The sequence below is a fragment of the Mytilus californianus genome, unplaced genomic scaffold (genome assembly GCF_021869535.1).
Source record: "Mytilus californianus isolate M0D057914Y unplaced genomic scaffold, xbMytCali1.0.p SCAF_4, whole genome shotgun sequence".
In the NCBI taxonomy this organism is placed as follows: domain Eukaryota; kingdom Metazoa; phylum Mollusca; class Bivalvia; order Mytilida; family Mytilidae; genus Mytilus; species Mytilus californianus.
This window is the reverse complement of record NW_026262690.1, coordinates 53,949,418-53,969,556: the sequence shown is the minus strand read 5'-3', so window position 1 is coordinate 53,969,556 and position 20,139 is coordinate 53,949,418. Positions and strand designations below refer to the sequence as shown.

At 32.5% G+C, this 20,139-nt stretch overlaps 1 protein-coding gene across 1 annotated transcript in view; it reads left to right on the top strand.

Moving 5' to 3' along the window:
* Positions 1 to 11,488, top strand: part of LOC127738273 (transcobalamin-2-like) — a 30,194-nt gene extending 18,706 nt beyond the window's left edge. Inside the window, exons 6-11 of the mRNA XM_052249460.1 lie at positions 578 to 726; positions 6,635 to 6,710; positions 7,473 to 7,580; positions 9,184 to 9,340; positions 10,394 to 10,515; positions 11,332 to 11,488. Of these exons, the coding sequence (XP_052105420.1) occupies positions 578 to 726; positions 6,635 to 6,710; positions 7,473 to 7,580; positions 9,184 to 9,340; positions 10,394 to 10,515; positions 11,332 to 11,393 (674 nt within the window). The 3' untranslated portion in view covers positions 11,394 to 11,488. The remainder of the gene's footprint in view (positions 1 to 577; positions 727 to 6,634; positions 6,711 to 7,472; positions 7,581 to 9,183; positions 9,341 to 10,393; positions 10,516 to 11,331) is intronic.
* Positions 11,489 to 20,139: the final 8,651 nt, after the last annotated feature.

The following is a 20,139-nucleotide window of genomic DNA, read 5'->3' as shown; positions in this document are numbered from 1 at the left end:
ACCTAGCTCTGATCTAGACAGTTCTAACTGAAAAGTTTTAGATAGTCTACAATAAAAACGTATTACTAGACAGTTTCACATTATAACTGATTCTGACAGTTTTCTACACTAGAAAAGTACTAGTTATAAGGGAGAACAGTTCTAGAAAGAGGTTAGAACTTATCCCAAATGTATGTGAACTAACCAGTCTTTATAATTCGGTTCCTATTCCACATTCCTATGAAGATTGAAAATATCAGGCCTCGTTATTAAAGAGAAAAATATTTTTACTAAATTAAATTTTCGTAAGAAAATTATCTTTATTTTTGAATTTTCAATACATACTTTTAAATATATTTCATTTTCACATTAACATTCGTGGCTATTCACTGTCATGTACAAATAATTCTTTTACTCGGTTTTCTACAAATTCAGTTTATTTTGATAAGAAGAAAAACAGCATGTATGAGTAACAAATATATGTTAAAATTGGGGAAATCTAAACATAATAAGTCAATATTGTTATTATGTAATAGTTTTTTTTTAAATTTTTAGCAGTATGATAAACGGTTGCATTTGTTAAATCGCTTAATTTCAGACGAAGCTGCAATGGTATATTTAGCTTATGCTTGTGTCAATGATGCTGCATATTCTACACAATCAAAGGCAGCATTAGAATATATTCTACAAAAACGCGATAGTAAAGGATTATACGGCAATGAATATTCTACAGCTTTAGCAGTACAGGTAATTCAAACATAATCAGCCGGTAATAAGTTGTTCAGTCACAAAAATGTGTAAGCTTTGAAATGTGGTTATCAAGCAGTTCCCAGAGCAGTTGGAGACAGATTATGTTTTGGACAATTTGAACCTGGATGAAAAAAATATTATAACCTTCAAATTTAAGACAAAGAACATTTTATTTCATATTTATATCAATTGAGATAATATATATATATATATATAGGTACCACCTCCCGAAACGAAAGCTGATTTTTATCAGCTATAGTTAGAGGAGGGAATAAGGTGTCTGCGCAATGCTAGGCGGTGTTGTCGTAGAAGTATGAAGTGAAAAGTACAGGTTCCAGCCCCGGACGGGGAGGAAGTAAAGAATCAAATCTACTCTAACATTGTTAGGTTGATTTTCTAGGCACTTTATAAATATTCTAAAGCCGGGTATTTCTTAATCATAAGAAATCCGATGGACAAGGTATAATTTACAGTTGTCACTACACATAGGCAGACAAACATATATATATATATGTATACCAAGAAATTTGTTTTGCATGCACACGTATAAAAATTGCGGTTTTTATCCAACACAATCATAGGTTTGAACGTTGTTTTCAATTTAGGCTTGTTTATATTTTTTCGTTGGGCTTGTATTATATTTGCCTTCGGGTTTATATGATCCGTACATCCTATTTTGACTCTTTTAAAATTCAAGAGTCTATCCTAAATTCAGGTAAATTATATGTCCCTCCAAATACCGTATCGATTCCTAACATCACTGAAGAGACATTAATTGTCGAAATCCGGATATGGTGTACAAAATTTTGCACCTCATGTTTGCGATATGCCATATTTTCCGCAAGTTTATTGTTTTCTATGAGAATTATACCTTAAATCAAGTATTTAAACAACAAAGAATCAATAAATCAATATATCAATCAAGAGGGGTCAATATCTCCTTCCTTGATCTCTTTTATATACTTCATTTTTTACTTACCTGAAATATTCGATTATTCTAAGTTTAAAAATTTACACATTAGATAATTGACTTGATGACTATAATAAACTACTTACCATTTCATGAAATTATTTGTCTAGCCATGTGGTCAACCATGCTTGTTTGGTTAATTCTACTTTCGGTTTAAACTAGATTTTTTATATCAAAACAAATGACGGACAACAATCCGGGTTTTTTTCTTTCTCATAGGATTGTTTGTATATAGGATAACTGAATAATGTAAATGTATTGTGTGCACGTATGAATACTTTGTAAAATGCAACTAACACAGAATATAAATATATGATCTATTTTTTTAATTAAATCCCCTTGTTTCATTAGCAATTAATATCACAGGGAGGAACCTTAGTGTCTTTGTTGTCATATCCAGAAATCAACGCCACTTTGCTTATTTGAATATTATACTAAAGAAATCGGATACGGGTCACGGAAATTATATTGAAATGATAGGGAATTTTGAAAAAAATGGTCTGTTTTAACTTTAATTTAAGTGATAGACAGGTTGCGGGGACAGAAAATAAATATACACAACAATATACACCATTTAAACGAAACATAATGACTGTCGTTGCAAAAATCAAGGTTCCTGAGCTATTTTAAAAATCGAAGCGAAGGGCTTTTAACATTGCAGTATAAAATACAGGCTAAAATGGCTGAAACCTCAAATTTGCAAACTTCGTGTTGAAAATTGGCTAACAAGGTCATTACAAAAACAGGTTGCGGGGATGAAACTTGAAACTTGAATGTCCAAAGAATAAGCAAGTCCAAACCTTGTATGTGTAGTCGTTGAACTCTAGGTTCCCACGTAAAGTTAAAATGCCCCTATTTCAAGAAGAATAAACTCACGAAAACACGAAAAATTCACTAAATTTGCGTTCATTGTTTTGATTTTGACCGCCTGACAACTTTCCGGAAATATCAGAGTGATTATAAACAAGGACTCTGTGACGGGCAACTTATAATGTCCGTGTTTTAAAGATTTTAATGATATCAAGCCTGTCCAGTTTAAACTATTATCACGTGGTACAATTCTCATTTACATATTATGAATATTAATTAGCAAAAGTACTACTAATTTCTGGCTATGTAGCGCTAAGGGACATTGTTCACAACCAGTAGTGAAATAAAATATTTAAAGTTGAGGAAAAAAAAAAGAAAAAAAATAGTTTATTGTTTTCTGTTTGGTAATAAATTAAAAATAAGATCTATTTTGTTACATCTTGTGATCCGTTTATTTGGCAATCGCCAATGGCAGTCAGCAGGGTTTAAGAACATCAGTTGTTCGACCTGCTAGTCAAATGCGTTTTGTTAAAATATACTTTTTCACTCATTTAGTCTTTTGGAAAATGTTGTTTGTGCTGTATATAGACCCCTCTACCAAGAAATTTGTTTTGCATGCACACGTATAAAAATTGCGATTTTTATCCAACGCAATCATAGGTTTGAACGTTGTTTTCAATTTAGACTTGGTTGTATATATATAGTCATTTTATCCAACGCAATCATAAGTTTGAACGTTGTTTTCAATTTAGACTTGTATATATATATATACTAGTCAACAAAAGAAACGATACAAGACAATGTATTTTCCATATCTAATGAAATCGGATACACTGTACCAAGGTAAATAATTGCCCAATTGGTCTAATATTTACAGAGTGTTATTTTCTTATCAAAACCATTGTTTTAAGGCAAATACGCGAATTTTTGTTGTTGCAATTTTTGTTATTTCAAAAAAACGTATTTTCACCCAAAAATTCAAAAATCGATATTAGAACTTGAAACTTTAAACTTAAACATGGTCTGCATAAAATTTTGAATGCCTTTGCAGATATTTGAATACTTAATTCTCATCTTCGAAATTAAGTGCCGTCTTGTGTCATCATTTTCCGCAAAATAGAAGTATGAAGTGAAAAGTACAGGTTCCAGCCCCGGACGGGGAGGAAGTAATGAATCAAATCTACTCTAACATTGTTAGGTTGATTTTCTAGGCACTTTATAAATATTCTAAAGCCGGGTATTTCTTAATCATAAGAAATCCGATGGACAAGGTATAATTTACAGTTGTCACTACACATAGGCAGACATACATATATATATATATATATGTATACCAAGAAATTTGTTTTGCATGCACACGTATAAAAATTGCGGTTTTTATCCAACACAATCATAGGTTTGAACGTTGTTTTCAATTTAGGCTTGTTTATATTTTTTCGTTGGGCTTGTATTATATTTGCCTTCGGGTTTATATGATCCGTACATCCTATTTTGACTCTTTTAAAATTCAAGAGTCTATCCTAAATTCAGGTAAATTATATGTCCCTCCAAATACCGTATCGACTCCTAACATCACTGAAGAGACATTAATTGTCGAAATCCGGATATGGTGTACAAAATTTTGCACCTCATGTTTGCGGTATGCCATATTTTCCGCAAGTTAATTGTTTTCTATGAGAATTATACCTTAAATCAAGTATTTAAACAACAAAGAATCAATCAATCAATAAATCAATATATAAATCAAAAGGGGTCAATAGCTCCTTCTTTGATCTCCTTTATATACTTCATTTTTTACTTACCTGAAATATTCGATTATTCTAAGTTTAAAAATTTACACATTAGATAATTGACTTGATGACTATAATAAACTACTTACCATTTCATGAAATTATTTGTCTAGCCATGTGGTCAACCATGCTTGTTTGGTAAATTCTACTTTCGGTTTAAACTAGATTTTTTATATCAAAACAAATGACGGACAACAATCCGGGTTTTTTTCTTTCTCATATGATTGTTTGTATATAGGATAACTGAGTAATGTAAATGTATTGTGTGCACGTATGAATACTTTGTAAAATGCAACTAACACAGAATATAAATATATGATCTATTTTTTTAATTAAATCCCCTTGTTTCATTAGCAATTAATATCACAGGGAGGAACCTTAGCGTCTTTGTTGTCATATCCAGAAATCAACGCCACTTTGCTTATTTGAATATTATACTAAAGAAATCGGATACGGGTCACGGAAATTATATTGAAATGATAGGGAATTTTGAAAAAAATGGTCTGTTTTAACTTTAATTTAAGTGATAGACAGGTTGCGGGGACAGAAAATAAATATACACAACAATATACACCATTTAAACGAAACATAATGACTGTCGTTGCAAAAATCAAGGTTCCTGAGCTATTTTAAAAATCGAAGCGAAGGGCTTTTAACATTGCAGTATAAAATACAGGCTAAAATGGCTGAAACGTCAAATTTGCAAACTTCGTGTTATAAATTGGCTAACAAGGTCATTACAAAAACAGGTTGCGGGGATGAAACTTGAAACTTGAATGTCCAAAGAATAAGCAAGTCCAAACCTTGTATGTGTAGTCGTTGAACTCTAGGTTCCCACGTAAAGTTAAAATGCCCCTATTTCAAGAAGAATAAACTCACGTAAACACGAAAAATTCACTAAATTCGCGTTCATTGTTTTGATTTTGACCGCCTGACAACTTTACGGAAATATCAGAGTGATTATAAACAAGGACTCTGTGACGAGCAAATTGTAATGTCCGTGTTTTAAAGATTTTAATGATATCAAGCCAGTCCAGTTTAAACTATTATCACGTGGTACAATTCTCATTTACATATTATGAATATTTATTAGCAAAAGTACTACTAATTTCTGGCTATGTAGAGCTAAGGGACATTGTTCACAACCAGTAGTGAAATAAAATATTGAAAGTTGGGGAAAAAAAAAAAGAAAAAAAATAGTTTATTGTTTTCTGTTTGGTAATAAATTAATAATAAGATCTATTTTGTTACATCTTGTGATCCGTTTATTTGGCAATCGCCAATGGCAGTCAGCAGGGTTTAAGAACATCAATTGTTCGACCTGCTAGTCAAATGCGTTTTGTTAAAATATACTTTTTCACTCATTTAGTCTTTTGGAAAATGTTGTTTGTGCTGTATTTAGACCCCTCTACCAAGAAATTTGTTTTGCATGCACACGTATAAAAATTGCGATTTTTATCCAACGCAATCATAGGTTTGAACGTTGTTTTCAATTTAGACTTGGTTGTATATATATAGTCATTTTATCCAACGCAATCATAAGTTTGAACGTTGTTTTCAATTTAGACTTGTATATATATATATACTAGTCAACAAAAGAAACGATACACGACAATGTATTTTCCATATCTAATGAAATCGGATACACTGTACCAAGGTAAATAATTGCCCAATTGGTCTAGTATTTACAGAGTGTTATTTTCTTATCAAAACCATTGTTTTAAGGCAAATACGCGAATTTTTGTTGTTGCAATTTTTGTTATTTCAAAAAACCGTATTTTCACCCAAAAATTCAAAAATCGATATTAGAACTTGAAACTTTAAACTTAAACATGGTCTGCATAAAATTTTGAATGCCTTTGCAGATATTTGAATACTTAATTCTCATCTTCGAAATTAAGTGCCGACTTTTGTCATCATTTTCCGCAAAATAAATTTGACCCCTATGTGAAATAACACGGTATTTTCTCACTTTCCGATTTGGTCAGATTCTTTTAATCATATGCATTTGCTTTGCAAATGAATGTTTTTTATTGGATAATTTTAATAGTTTTTCCTATTTATTATATTTTATGATAAATTGGACTTCAAACTTGTGTATCGTTACTTTTTTTGACTAGTATATATACATTTAAGGTCACACTTATAAAATAATAGTTACGTAGCTTATTTATGATATTCAATATTCATGACATTTTACACAATGATGATTTTTTTCGCATTTAAGACAACACTCGGAAGATTTTTTTGTATTATTAAAAACGAGATTTTACGTATTTTAGCTAGTCTTCTTTTTGAACTTTGTCCTATTAAAAATATATTTTACTTTAATCAGGCAATATTTGCAAGCAACAATAAATCATTGGAATCACTGTCAGATGCTGGGATATCATTCATGTCAAATTCAATTGGTAGGTATTTATTCACATATTTATTTTATAAGATTGAAAGATTCGTAAAAATAATCACAAGTTTTTTCATCAAGTGCACGTCGCACTTAAGTAAATACAAATATACACGCTTGCTTCAAAATGACAGCCTAAAACACCCCCTCTCTTGGTTCTCACACGTTTAGGTTCTTGCTCACTGCTATATTGTTAAGCTATACATGTATATTCACATCTGAAATTTATTCACGACGTAGGATGAGGTATCACAAGACTCTTTTTGGAATTAAATGAAAAATGTCAAATAATACATGTTATTGAACAAACAAAATATTGCATTTTAATAAAATGTTTATATATATATATATATATATATATATCAATTTAATGAAAAATGTTTCATTTAAATGCAAACTTATAGTATTACATGTACCAGTTAAATAAAGACATATTGAATTTAATCAAAATGTATGCTAATTAAATGGAAAGCGTTACATTCGAATAAAAAATATTGGTTTTGACAACCAATTACATGCCATATAATTGACTTTAATGCTTTATTTATAATTCTGAATTCTGATTCTTCATCCCTTGCGCAACGTATAAAAACACTGCGGAGATAAGAAAACTCTCTCTTTATAATTAGGTTTTGGTGCATTTCTTTAATAAATTTTGAACATTGTGTTAAGCCGTAGAAATGTTCTTACCATGTTCATTCATTGAATGTTGATTATTATAAGTTAATTAATCTTCAATGATGTTTCTATGTTAAACTGTCTACTGCAGATCGAACCAATAATCCACACAAGTCTATGTTGTTGTCTGTTTTACCAGCCTTGGCTAAAAAGTCGTATATTGATGTAGGCAGAACTCCCTGTATGTCAGACATAATAGGTAATATTTTCGAGTATAAAAATTAATATTTGTTAGACTTTAAGTATAAGTAAGAAGTAATAACAATTATAGGATAATGTAAGCTAGAACCATACTTTAGGAAGGGGCAATTCACAGCTTGAGACCGGCATAATTAAGTTGCATGATTTTTTTTTCCTCTCGTTTCTTATATCTAAAAATTCGCAGTAAGGTTCGGTTTATGAGCAAACCTTACGACAAAAGAGCTAATTTCATTTGAATCAATTGTTAAATTTCATTTTCTGTGTATCAACTTACGTTTCAGTTGTACATTTGGAATAGGTATATCTCCCCATTGATACGATTTTCCTTGGCCAGCGTTCCTCATTATGATTTCTTTGATTGGGGAGGTGGTTGTAATTCTTGAGTTATAGGTTTTTGATTGATAAAGAAGATTTTATCAAAATAGTTACGGACGCCATGCATCATGATTTGGTTTGAGGTACTAGAATGTCTGTGTCACAAATGACCGCAAATATGCTCCACTTCATAGCTACAATAGTCTTTCTGTTTTTACTATTAATGATAAAACGACTGCGTCCAGTCATAAGAGATTTACTTAGACTGAGACACACGATTTGATTTGCATCTTAAGTAGTAACTACTTATCCCTTCGTCCGGCTTCCTCCACCAATAAAAACTGACCGCCACGAAATAGCCCAAAAGCGGTGCTTAAAAGTGGCGTTAAAGCACCAAAAATCAATCAATCAACTTATCCCTTCGGAGTATATAAGTATGTTGTTAAGGCTCGTTTTTTGCTATGTATAATCTTTTAATTGTCTGTATAGTCTGTCTAGAGTGAACTGTTGATTGTGTATTGTCGTCTTTTTATGTGGCCATGTTGTTGTTTGTCTTTTGTAGTCTTTTATTTTGCTTGATTGTTCCCTTTGTATTTTCTCTCTCTCTTTTTTGTTTTTAACTTTAATTGCAATTACAAACATGTTCATAATTTATTACCTTAAATAGACGTAGGTAATCCAGAAAAGCTTCTCTGACTCACGAAATTATAAAATTATTTTTTTCCATTTAAATGCCCGATGCATTTTGTACACTGAACCTATTTCAAAAACGCGTTTTTTACACAACTAGCATTGAAATGTATTTTATTGAAGAAGGCATTGTTGACGTGGGTTAATGTGAAAGGAAATGTGAAGATGTTAGTTCTTTGTTACTTTATGGGTTTTTTTGTAATGATAAACATGTCATATTTCCAAAATTTTTCTATTTTTGAACAAAACTATACGAAGTATGGTATATACTGTAGTTCAACATAACAGTGTTTTGTCCAGTTAGAATTTATATCGACCAGTTTGTGAAAACATTATTCGTTTACAATTATAACTTCCAAAAAATGGTTCACATACACAGTGACACACACCGGCCTTTCCAAGTGAAATGCATGGAGGATTATTGAAGCAATATATATTTGTTTACGATTAGTATAGCTACAATTTAATAAAACAAATGTATATATAATTACTTGAAATAAGCCTTAAAGAACTAAATTGATATTCATAACATTTACATACTCTTCTTGGCAGTTATTTTGTTACAGTTTGAGCCCATTTTATTTCATTTCTTTCAGTTACTACCCCTCCTTCGTCGAAGGTTTTCTTGATTAAAATTACGGTTATAAACAACGTATCAGGACATTTCAACCGAGTGTGGTCAGTTTCATTAAATGAAGGTCAGACGTTATATAATGCGTTGCAGAATTTACAAGCTGCTGATTCCTCTTTTAGGTAAGAACTAATATACGTAAGAAAATCTACAGATGGGCGCAGTCCTAACCTATACAGCTAGTTAATTTGATAACTAGATTTTATGGCTGGTGAAAGTTTATTTGGAGCAGGATTTATGACTGCTCCAAACGGTCCTAGGACAGAATTTATGTCAACTTAAAAACCAGACTTGGTCCTAGGACTGTTTTTATGACTGGCCTAAAAGTTAACTTTATGAAAGGTCCAATACTGAAGTTAACTCGTGACAAGGTAACTTTGCCAAAACTAGTGCTTCACACAAGTTAACCTGTGACCAGATCTGCTAGAACAAGCAGTCATTGATCTGGACTGCACTGTCCGAACCAGACCTGGTCATATAAAAGTTAACTTTTATCTGGTCTGTTCAAAGATAAAAGTAACATGATCCAAAGTTAACTAGTAAACAGGACCGCTTTGATTGATGAATATCATTTGAGTATCGACTTCCGATCAGTGAAAACATGGGACCGATTAAAAATCAGACTGGTCGCAATGACTGACATGACTAGTCTGTCTAATAGCAGACTTGCCAACTGGACAGGTTAACAGCAGACCTGTACACATGTCTGGTCTGGTCAAGCTGACCTGTTCACAGGTCTGGTCTGGTCAAGCTGACCTGTCCACAGGTCTGGTCTGGTCAAGCTGACCTGTTCACAGGTCTGGTCTGGTCAAGCTGACCTGTCATTAGGTCTGGTCTGCAGCAGTCATAAAATAGCAGACCTAGGTCATGTCTGATAAGGATAATATAAACTAAGAGAGCAGTCATTCATAAGGACTGTTCTAATTTAACATTTGTACAGGTTAGGACTGCACCTATCTGTATTTGACTCAAAATATGAAGTGCATTATTTTCCAGACAAAACGTGTCTTAACTTAGTAATTTGACGTCTGAAACCGCAACATTTAAATTTAATAGCACTTAAATCCATCAAAATCGGCAACACTCAGACACCGTAACTTTTAATTATTTAAGTAATATCTATGACTTTAAGAAATTTCACAAATGCTTACGGTTTGTTTTATTTGTGATTTTAGCTTCACCAGTACTACAACAACATATGGTCAATTAATCAGATCAGTTTGTGGAATGGATGCTCTGACTATAAATAGACAATATTGGCAGATGTTGGATTCTAATGACACTCCATTGTCTACGGGTAATAGTCAAACATATGGTTCTCCGCAATCAAAATCATTCTCATTACCCCCTTCCCGGATTGCGCATACGCTGGAGCTTAAATATCTGTATATCTGTTTATCTGTGTATTATCTTCTTCGACCTCTTTCTACTAAAGATACTAGGTAACAGCAAAACAGTGCAGACTTTGTTAATTAAGGCTGAATAGGATTGAGGATTCCGATATATAGTAAAATTATACAATTATAAGTATGTCGAATTTAAAAACAAAGTAAAACGTTAATACTTTGTACTACAGACAATAAGACTCTCAGATTGTATGTGTTTTCTTCTGGGGTCGCCCATTTGCAATTAACAGTTACTGCTTTTATCTTGCCAGGTTCTCTGAGAATATTCTTTACTTTATGTATGTATTAAAATATGCAGGAATGCACACTGTATACTAACGTGGAGACCTCATATGCTGATGGATATTGTAGATTAATTAAGGCAACACCAGAATACCGATGCTCATGCTTACATTACCCTGTCGAGAGTGAATAGTTAAAATAAAAAATTTCTGCACTTCCTGTATAATAATTGGTCTGGGCTGAAAGGGTTAAAACTCAGTGTAGTTCTCCATTTAAGTAACTCATCGATGGTCAGTGTTATACCGGGACACTATCGTCCATCGATAAAACTGGATTACGATTGTTTTTAAAGTAAAGTACAAAAGTGGCTTCATATCAAACAATGTTATAAACTTTCAAATAACATAAAACGTGTATTTGATATTTGATCAAACCCGTAATCTTCAATGTGTATTGCAATAAAGTGACAATATATGTGGTTTCAGCCTCGGACAGATTCTTCCCAACTGATGGATCAAGCTTTACACTGAAGCTGACTAAATGGTAATCACTGGTACAACTTCGGGAAATATGAAGCTTGAAAGATTCAAGGAGAAAAAGTGGAAATAGATATTGATGAATAAAAAGCTATCAACCTCAAAATGTTCATTTTTTATTTCTTGTCAGCAGGATGGTAGAATCCTCATGGAATATTTTTAAAACGTTTAAATGTCTTTCTTTGATAGTGAGATAGGTCACCGGCAAGTTAAAAAAAAACAAAAGATTTTCCAAATAGTTCTTCCCTGCAAAGATAGCGAAATTAAGAAGTTCGAGCAACAACTATTTTAATGGGGATTGTGTGAGCCTTCCATCTTTTAATGCTAGCGTGTTAAAATCCAAATCCGCGTATTTATGTTGTTTAAATTCAGAACTTATTAGCACTTTGTTTTCCTGAATATGCATGCTATATATAAATGCCGATGAACGTTAAGCAATAAAATTGAGAATGGAAATGGGGAATGTGTCAAACAGACAATTACCTAAAATAAACTAACACACAGCAATACGCACAGTAAAACTCAGTTAAAAAGAAGTCCGAGTCCGATATCAGAATAGGTAACAAAAGAAACTAAGCAAAATGACAATGATAGATAAATTAACAAAGGACTGACATGCCAGCTCCAGACCTCAATTCAACTGATTGAAAGATTATGTCTTCATTATATGAAAATCAAGCACAATCCCTCCCGTTAGGGGTTAAATATCATAACATCATAAAATATATGAGAAGAACATAACCCGTATCATGCCAACAACTGGTTTTAGAATAAATGTGTTTATTTCCGATGCAAAAACCCTATGAGTGAATCAATATTAATTCCAAAATATGCCATCTTTAATGACCTGACAACAGTGTCGTAACTATATTCCTTCTGAATAAGTCTGTTTAAAGGTTTGGCTAGCTTTTGGGGTGAATGACGACATTTTGTGCTTTGTATAGAAGATTATCATAAAAGATTGGATGTGAAATACCTGAACGTATAAGATGTCTGCATGTTGATTTATATTTACGAATGATGTCCTTGTACCGATGATAAAATTTAGTAAATGTTTTGACAAGTTTTTGATATCAAAAACCCTGGTGTAATAATTTTTCAGTAATACAGAGATTTCTTTCGTTAAAATCAAATACGTTATAACATATACGAGCGAATCGAACAAGTTGAGATATATAAACTCCATAAGATGGTGACAAGGGAACGTCACCATCTAAAAATGGATAATAAACAATAGGTAATGACAAATCATCTCTTTTATCGTAAATTTTGGTATTAAGCTTCCCGTTAACGATATAGACAGCAAGACCCAGGAAAGGGCAGTGTTCATTGTTAGTATTAGTTTTATATAAAGTCAGTTCAGCAGGATAAATCTCTTTAGTGTACATACTGAAGTCGTCATTATTGAGAGCCAATATATCATCCAAATATCTAAAAGTGTTATTAAATTTTTGTATCAGATATTGTTTCGATGGGTCTTTGCTGATTTTAGTAATAAATTGTAACTCAATTCGACAGTTTTACAGATTTTTCTTCATTGAAATAAATATGGAGACCTTAAACAAATGTGTAAACCAAATTCAGAAAACATAAATACTTAGATCTGACAGATCTTTTTAATATCCAAAGGATGTTATATGGTAAATGAATAAATTGTTTTCCCATGTATATACTTGAATATTTTATCACTTTATATACTGGTAAGTACTCAGTCCATTTCTACATTGAACAGATCTTCTAACTGCCGGGCATTCATGATTTCTAACTATTAAATGTTTGTCGAGTTTTATTTATGTTTGAAATCTTACATGTATGAAGCAGAGATCGTAGTACCAATAAATCAGAATAATACAAAACCTGCTTCATATTCTAACATTTCTCTTTTACAATGTGATGATTCTTATTTACCGATAGCGAATAATTTAATAACAAAGCTTTCGTATAATGATCACATATCAAAGTTATTATATAATAAGTATCATGAAACCTTAAAAGGTCACGAACTTATCAGTTAATGCTGAAATAAAACGTTGGAGATTTTAATGACGAATTCCAAACTCTCAAACCAACAAGTATGCCATTGATTGCATTTGAAGACAATTTGACCTTAGATACGCTCCGTTGGTTGTAATAAAAATCTAATCTTTTCCCCTACGTTTAACTCTTTTGATTATTCTGAGCAAAACGGTTGACACTAGTGGAGCATAGGCATACCTTACTACTCATTTTCCTGTTTTTAGTTTGGTTGTTTGTGTAGTAAGTGTGTGGTAAACGTCAGCAAGACAATAACAAAACTATACAAAAAGTCTATTACAAATTTGAAAAATTAAATGAGATTATCAAAGTTTTTTGCGTGATGTTTTAAAATTTTAAACTAAAACGAGATATTTTTGTCAATGAGATAGGAATCGAACCAAATAAAAAAAAGACCCGCAAAGGACAGCGTTTGGTAGACAACAAAAGACAAGTTTATGAAGAAGTTGCTGGGTTTTGATAGGCACAAAACTGAACAACGTTGTCTGAGTTCTTAAGCCTATACGTTTTAATTTGGATCAGTTCAATAATTAGAAATTGTTGCTATAAAAGTGTGCTATAAAATTCAGAAAAAGCTTTAACGTCCTAAACACCGATACAACATATAACAAAAACAAGGACAATACAAAAATGATAACCAATGCTGGATAAAATAATAATGAAAACACTAGCCCTACAGTAGTGAAATGATTTAGTTCTTAAATCGGCGGCTGTACACAATAATATTGCCTCAAACCACAAATTAGCAAATTGATTGCCATTTCAAACACATCACAGGTCTGAATTGATTCACATAACCACAATCAAGGAAAGTTTCAATTACTGTCTGCAAAAGGATACGAATTGCTACTTTTCACTAAACGGATGCAAGTAGAACCACTCTCTGCAACAAATATCTACACCTTCACCCAACCTAATCTAATCGTAGGAAAAACTCTGACCAATCTATAACACTATTTTCCCTGATGGAAAAACAGTCCTCTAGTTAAGAAAATTTCACGTTTACTACAACCAAGATGTTCTTGTAAAGACATGCACACCAAATAAACCGAGATATTATATAGCAGAAAAACCAATAAGAATATACACCATCATAATGCAACAGAAAAGGCAAAGATGTCTGTTGTAAATCCTTTTGCAAGATTTTCCCACCGGTCTTTTGAGCTTCTCTGGTCAAAAGGGCCAGTTTGAATTATTATCGTCACTTTTTGTCTGTTGTCTTAACAAACATTTCCATAACTAGCAATAGATCATCAATGTTAAAATGCAGGTAATTTTCTTATGTCTTGAAAATTACAAAACATAGAGAATAAATGAAAGGGTATGCTGTGCCTAGTACGTCAAGATCTACCTTCTTTTCACACATTTAATAGACATTTTTTTTTTAAAAAGCCCTGAAGTGATTATTGGTTTACCAATTCAGGCGATTGTGTGGAGTATCTTGAAAACAATTGTATATAGTCATTAACTGGAAACATTTAAATGATCCACAAAAATGTCAATATGACTAAAATCATCAGTCTCCTTAGAATAATGATACGAATTTTTATTTTCAACAGAGGGATGACTTTTGACCAATTTTAAAATAAAAATATTTGTATACACCAATGAAACAGCTTCCCGCGACAAAAATACCAAAAACAAATTGTTAGCCAGGTTGGATATGTAGTATTTATGACGACAGGAAAATAATTTTTAATGACAGTGCATCTATAGCCGTTCGAACAAAATAAATGATTGCCTTTTTATGCAGAAAAGTGGAATACACACGTAAAGTTTTTGGTCGACCAACGATTACCAATACAATTATTGCTGTAAAGCAAATTTAAGCTGCTCACTTTTTTCTCGCCGTTTTCTGTTGGAACATAACTTATTTGTTTGTTAAACTTTCCGTTTGTTTAACACTGAAGTGACTTAGAAATGTTCTGATTTCTCTCGTTATTTCACTAAATTTCCTATCCAAGGCCCATAATACTTGAAACGAATACATTGTTCTTACTGCAGCTGCTTCAGTTACGTGTACTTTGATTTTTTTATTAACTCATTACTCAGTATTCGCACCTATTTACATGTACTCAATAGTTATTAACAACACTTTCACCACTATTTACAAGCATTGAATATAGAATGAAAACGGGGAATGTGTCAAAGAGACAACATCCGACCAAAGAGCAGAAAACAGGCCAAAGCCACCAATGAGTCTTCAATGCAGCGAAAAAATATCGCTCCCGGAGGCGGGCTTCAACTGGCTCCTAAACAACAATGAATACTAGTTCAGCAAAATGGACGCCACACTAGATTCCTAAAAAAAAAAAACCAAAATAAAAAAAAAACATAAGACTTACAAAGGCTAGAGGTTCCCGACTTGGGACAGGCAAATAAATTCGACGGGGTTAAACTTGTTTTTTAAGATCTCAACCCTCCCCTAAACCTCTAGACAATGTGGAATAAACAAACACACAGCAATACGCACAGTAAAACAGTTTTGATTGATTGATTGTTGGTTGCTTAACGTCCAGTGGCAAATATTTCATGCATATTCAGGACGAGAACAAATTAACAATAAATACAATAGGTAGGTTCTGTAATAGGGGCGTTCGGGATTTAGGTCGGAAAAATTTAGACTACCACGGGAAATGAGGGTATATTGGATAGGGACAGAAATTTAGCCTTGCAGCAGGTCACCTACGGACCCCTCAAAGAGTTGTTGCAAGGGTTCTTAACGTGCAAAGAGCGTGGCACTCTCTTTACACGAGGCATCGGATTTAACGTCCCCATTCTGACCGGACGTGGCTGCAAATTTGTACATCCCGTACAGCCAAACGGACGCCCCACTTTAGCACGGGTTTTACTGCCGGTCGGAGGAAGACCAATGGTGACCATACTTCTATTCCCCAGTCACCCTTGGGGGTTAAAAAAAACAGTTTTGAATAAAGGGTTAAGGCGATATAGAGGTATTCCCGTAAAAGTGTGGACAACCGTAGTACTTTTGTTGTTAATACTACTGAGTCATTTCAGTTACCTTTAACTTGTTTGTCGTCGGCTATCGATAACAATGATTTTCCGCTCACGCAGTCTGACAGAGGCCCTCCATTGGGGATTAAGATAAACACTTGTTACACATTTCAATACATAAAATGAAATTGTTGATCAAAACATAAAAAAAACGCTAGTAAAGAACGTTTAAGTATTTAAATTTATCAAAACACAAAGGTTATTCCTGAACTAGTTTTTCGAAATTATTTGAGTCAGGCGTTGAGAACCTTTGATGACCCTACAGTTTAAATGTCTATAATAAATACGACGTGATACGTGGGCGTTACAGACGAACGTTCACCTAATTTAACCCAGTCAATGGGAGTCTTGAACGCGCCAAAAACTAGTCTCATCCACAATGTTATGAAAACGATACTATTTTTGTAAAACAATTATTAAATGAAATCTTATTTATCGTCTCCTCTGAATGACTTAAACCGTTATAACCACTCAGCAAAAATAAAATCATATTCCTTTGTAAAATATTAATAAGACACAACGAAATCATAATTGTAAGTATTATTTTTAGTCGTTTCGTGGTTGCATTCATCTGCCAGTGTCAACTTATTAGTTTAAACATTGTGTGTTTGTCAAACAGATATATGAATCAGATACAAGTCTTGTACAACAATAAAATATTTTAAACAAGCGATCAAATAATCAGGCAAGATAGAAAACCCCTTTAAAAGTTGCAGAAAGTTCCTGCATGCAGAACAAATAAAAATAAAATGGACAAATATATCAGGAATTGAAACAACACTAATAAACAAACTTTGATCAGAGAAACTTTACTTAAAGTTAAAAAGCGCGTTAAAATTGAAATATCGCTGTATTATCTTAAACCATTAATATCAATGGTGGTAATTCATTTTGATGGACTAGTGGTTGTCGTTGGTTCATGTCTGTCATATTTGTTTTTCGTTAATTGTTTTGTTATAAAAAATGAAAACAACACGCCACAAACGTAATGCGTACGAAGCGCCTCTACGGATTCACCTTCATCAAGAACGCTCCAAGCCGAACATCCGAAAGCCAAGGATGTACAAGAACCGAAACAGTTGAAGAGCTACATGACCAAAAGCACCCAAAATCACCAAATCCATCCAAGGCCAACCCTGCACCTCAGTCTCTCTACAATTTCAAAATTTATATACGGACAATTTTAGAAATGTTTTGTTATAAATCATGTCAGTACCGAAGTACTGACTACTGAGCTGATGATACCCTCGGGGACTAATAGTCCACCAGCAGAGGTATCGACCCAGTGCTGTAAAAAATGAAAACAACACACCACAAACGTATGCGCCCCTCCGGATTCACCTTCATCAGGAACGATCCAAGCCGAACAACCGAAAGCCGTTAGTTTTCTCAATTGAATTGTTTCATATTTTTCATGTGGGGGCCTTTTATAGCCGAACTTTTTATATGAACTTTGGTGGACAGTTTTCTCATTGGCAATCATACCTCATCTCCTTATTATTCTTTTTAAAAATAAGATGTGGTATGATTGCCAATGAGACAACTCTTCACACGAGACAAAATGACACAGACATTATCAACTATAGGTCACCGTACGGGCTTCAATAATGAATAAAACCCATACCGCAAAGTCAGCAATAAAAAGGCCCCGGATTGACAAATGTAAAAAAAATCGAACGAGAAAACTAATGGCCTGATTTATGGACAAAATAATGAACGAAAAACAAATATGATATACAGCAACAAACGACAACCACATTATTACAGGCTCATGACTTGCATGTTCCAGTTTACTTGCATTCAAGGATTTCAGCCCTCACAACGCGACTGCTTAATAAGGTTATTTCACGCCGGTTCAACTTATTAAAACTGATGAAACCTTGTGGATTTTGAACATAACAGATCCCTGATTAAACATCTGTCTACCATTTAACTTCGGAACTTTAAATGTTTTTCAGTGTTATTACTTCTTTTTGATACCTGAAAATATAGCGAATTTTGCTTTTATGTAGGATTTTATTAACTTAAGAGAAAATAACATATTAATGCGTAACATAAGACAAGATTGGAAAATAAAGGGTATGGGATAGATCACATGAGACAACAATCCCAAGAAATGTAAGAAAACTCCAGTAGATATTGTACATTTATTTCCCTTGCCCGAGGGAAATATGACTTAATGAGGATGAAAAAATCTTCATATCTCCCTAACCTAAGGGAAAAGAATGTTTTATTCCACTCCCTATACTGTTTTTATTTCCTGGACGTAAAATATTAGTTTACATACAATTTTTTCATATCCACTTTTTTTATAACTACACACGAAATAAACATTGATTTGATAAACAAAACCGATCACAAGTTAATTATTTGTTCTATGACCAGTTTATTTTTTTTAACTACAGTTAGCTATATAACGTCGCACAAGGAAGTCCCGATGCAGAGGAAATATAAAGTTTTGTTCAATGTCACGTGGGATAGTCTCAACCAATCAAAAGTTGATTTCGCTATCAATATTTTCAAACAGTGGAATAAAAAGATGTATTATCGTTTAATATTTTTTCGGTATAGTTTTGGTTTTGGTTTAATTCTTCTTCATCAGAAAATACAGAAATTGTCAAATACTTTCAAATATTTTCAAATTGCACTTTTGATTCATCATATGTAAGAGCATTAATGATTTAAACTTATATCACAAATGTGGTATGTTTTTACTTTGATCATGCAGTAGATAAACTTAATATTCAAAACCAAGAAAATAAAGGGTATGGGATAGATCACATGAGACAACAATCCCAAGAAATGTAAGAAAACTCCAGTAGATATTGTACATTTATTTCCCTTGCCCGAGGGAAATATGACTTAATGAGGATGAAAAAATCTTCATATCTCCCTAACCTAAGGGAAAAGAATGTTTTATTCCACTCCCTATACTGTTTTTATTTCCTGGACGTAAAATATTAGTTTACATACAATTTTTTCATATCCACTTTTTTTATAACTACACACGAAATAAACATTGATTTGATAAACAAAACCGATCACAAGTTAATTATTTGTTCTATGACCAGTTTATTTTTTTTAACTACAGTTAGCTATATAACGTCGCACAAGGAAGTCCCGATGCAGAGGAAATATAAAGTTTTGTTCAATGTCACGTGGGATAGTCTCAACCAATCAAAAGTTGATTTCGCTATCAATATTTTCAAACAGTGGAATAAAAAGATGTATTATCGTTTAATATTTTTTCGGTATAGTTTTGGTTTTGGTTTAATTCTTCTTCATCAGAAAATACAGAAATTGTCAAATACTTTCAAATATTTTCAAATTGCACTTTTGATTCATCATATGTAAGAGCATTAATGATTTAAACTTATATCACAAATGTGGTATGTTTTTACTTTGATCATGCAGTAGATAAACTTAATATTCAAAACCAAGAAGACTCAGATGTTAACTTAATTTGGTATTTGCGTAAGTTTAATACGTATTGCTAATGCATTTCACCCCAACATCCATACTTTCAAAATGATTGTTAGTTATTGCTTTTTTCAATAGGTTACTAGTTGCTCAATGATTTTTTTTTTAAACTTCATTATTCAAATTGCAATAATGTTTAGCCATCATATAAAAGAAACTGAATAATCATATTTCCAGAAAACCTAACAACGGGTTTCATTTAGAAGAAAATTATTAATAGGAAGTCTT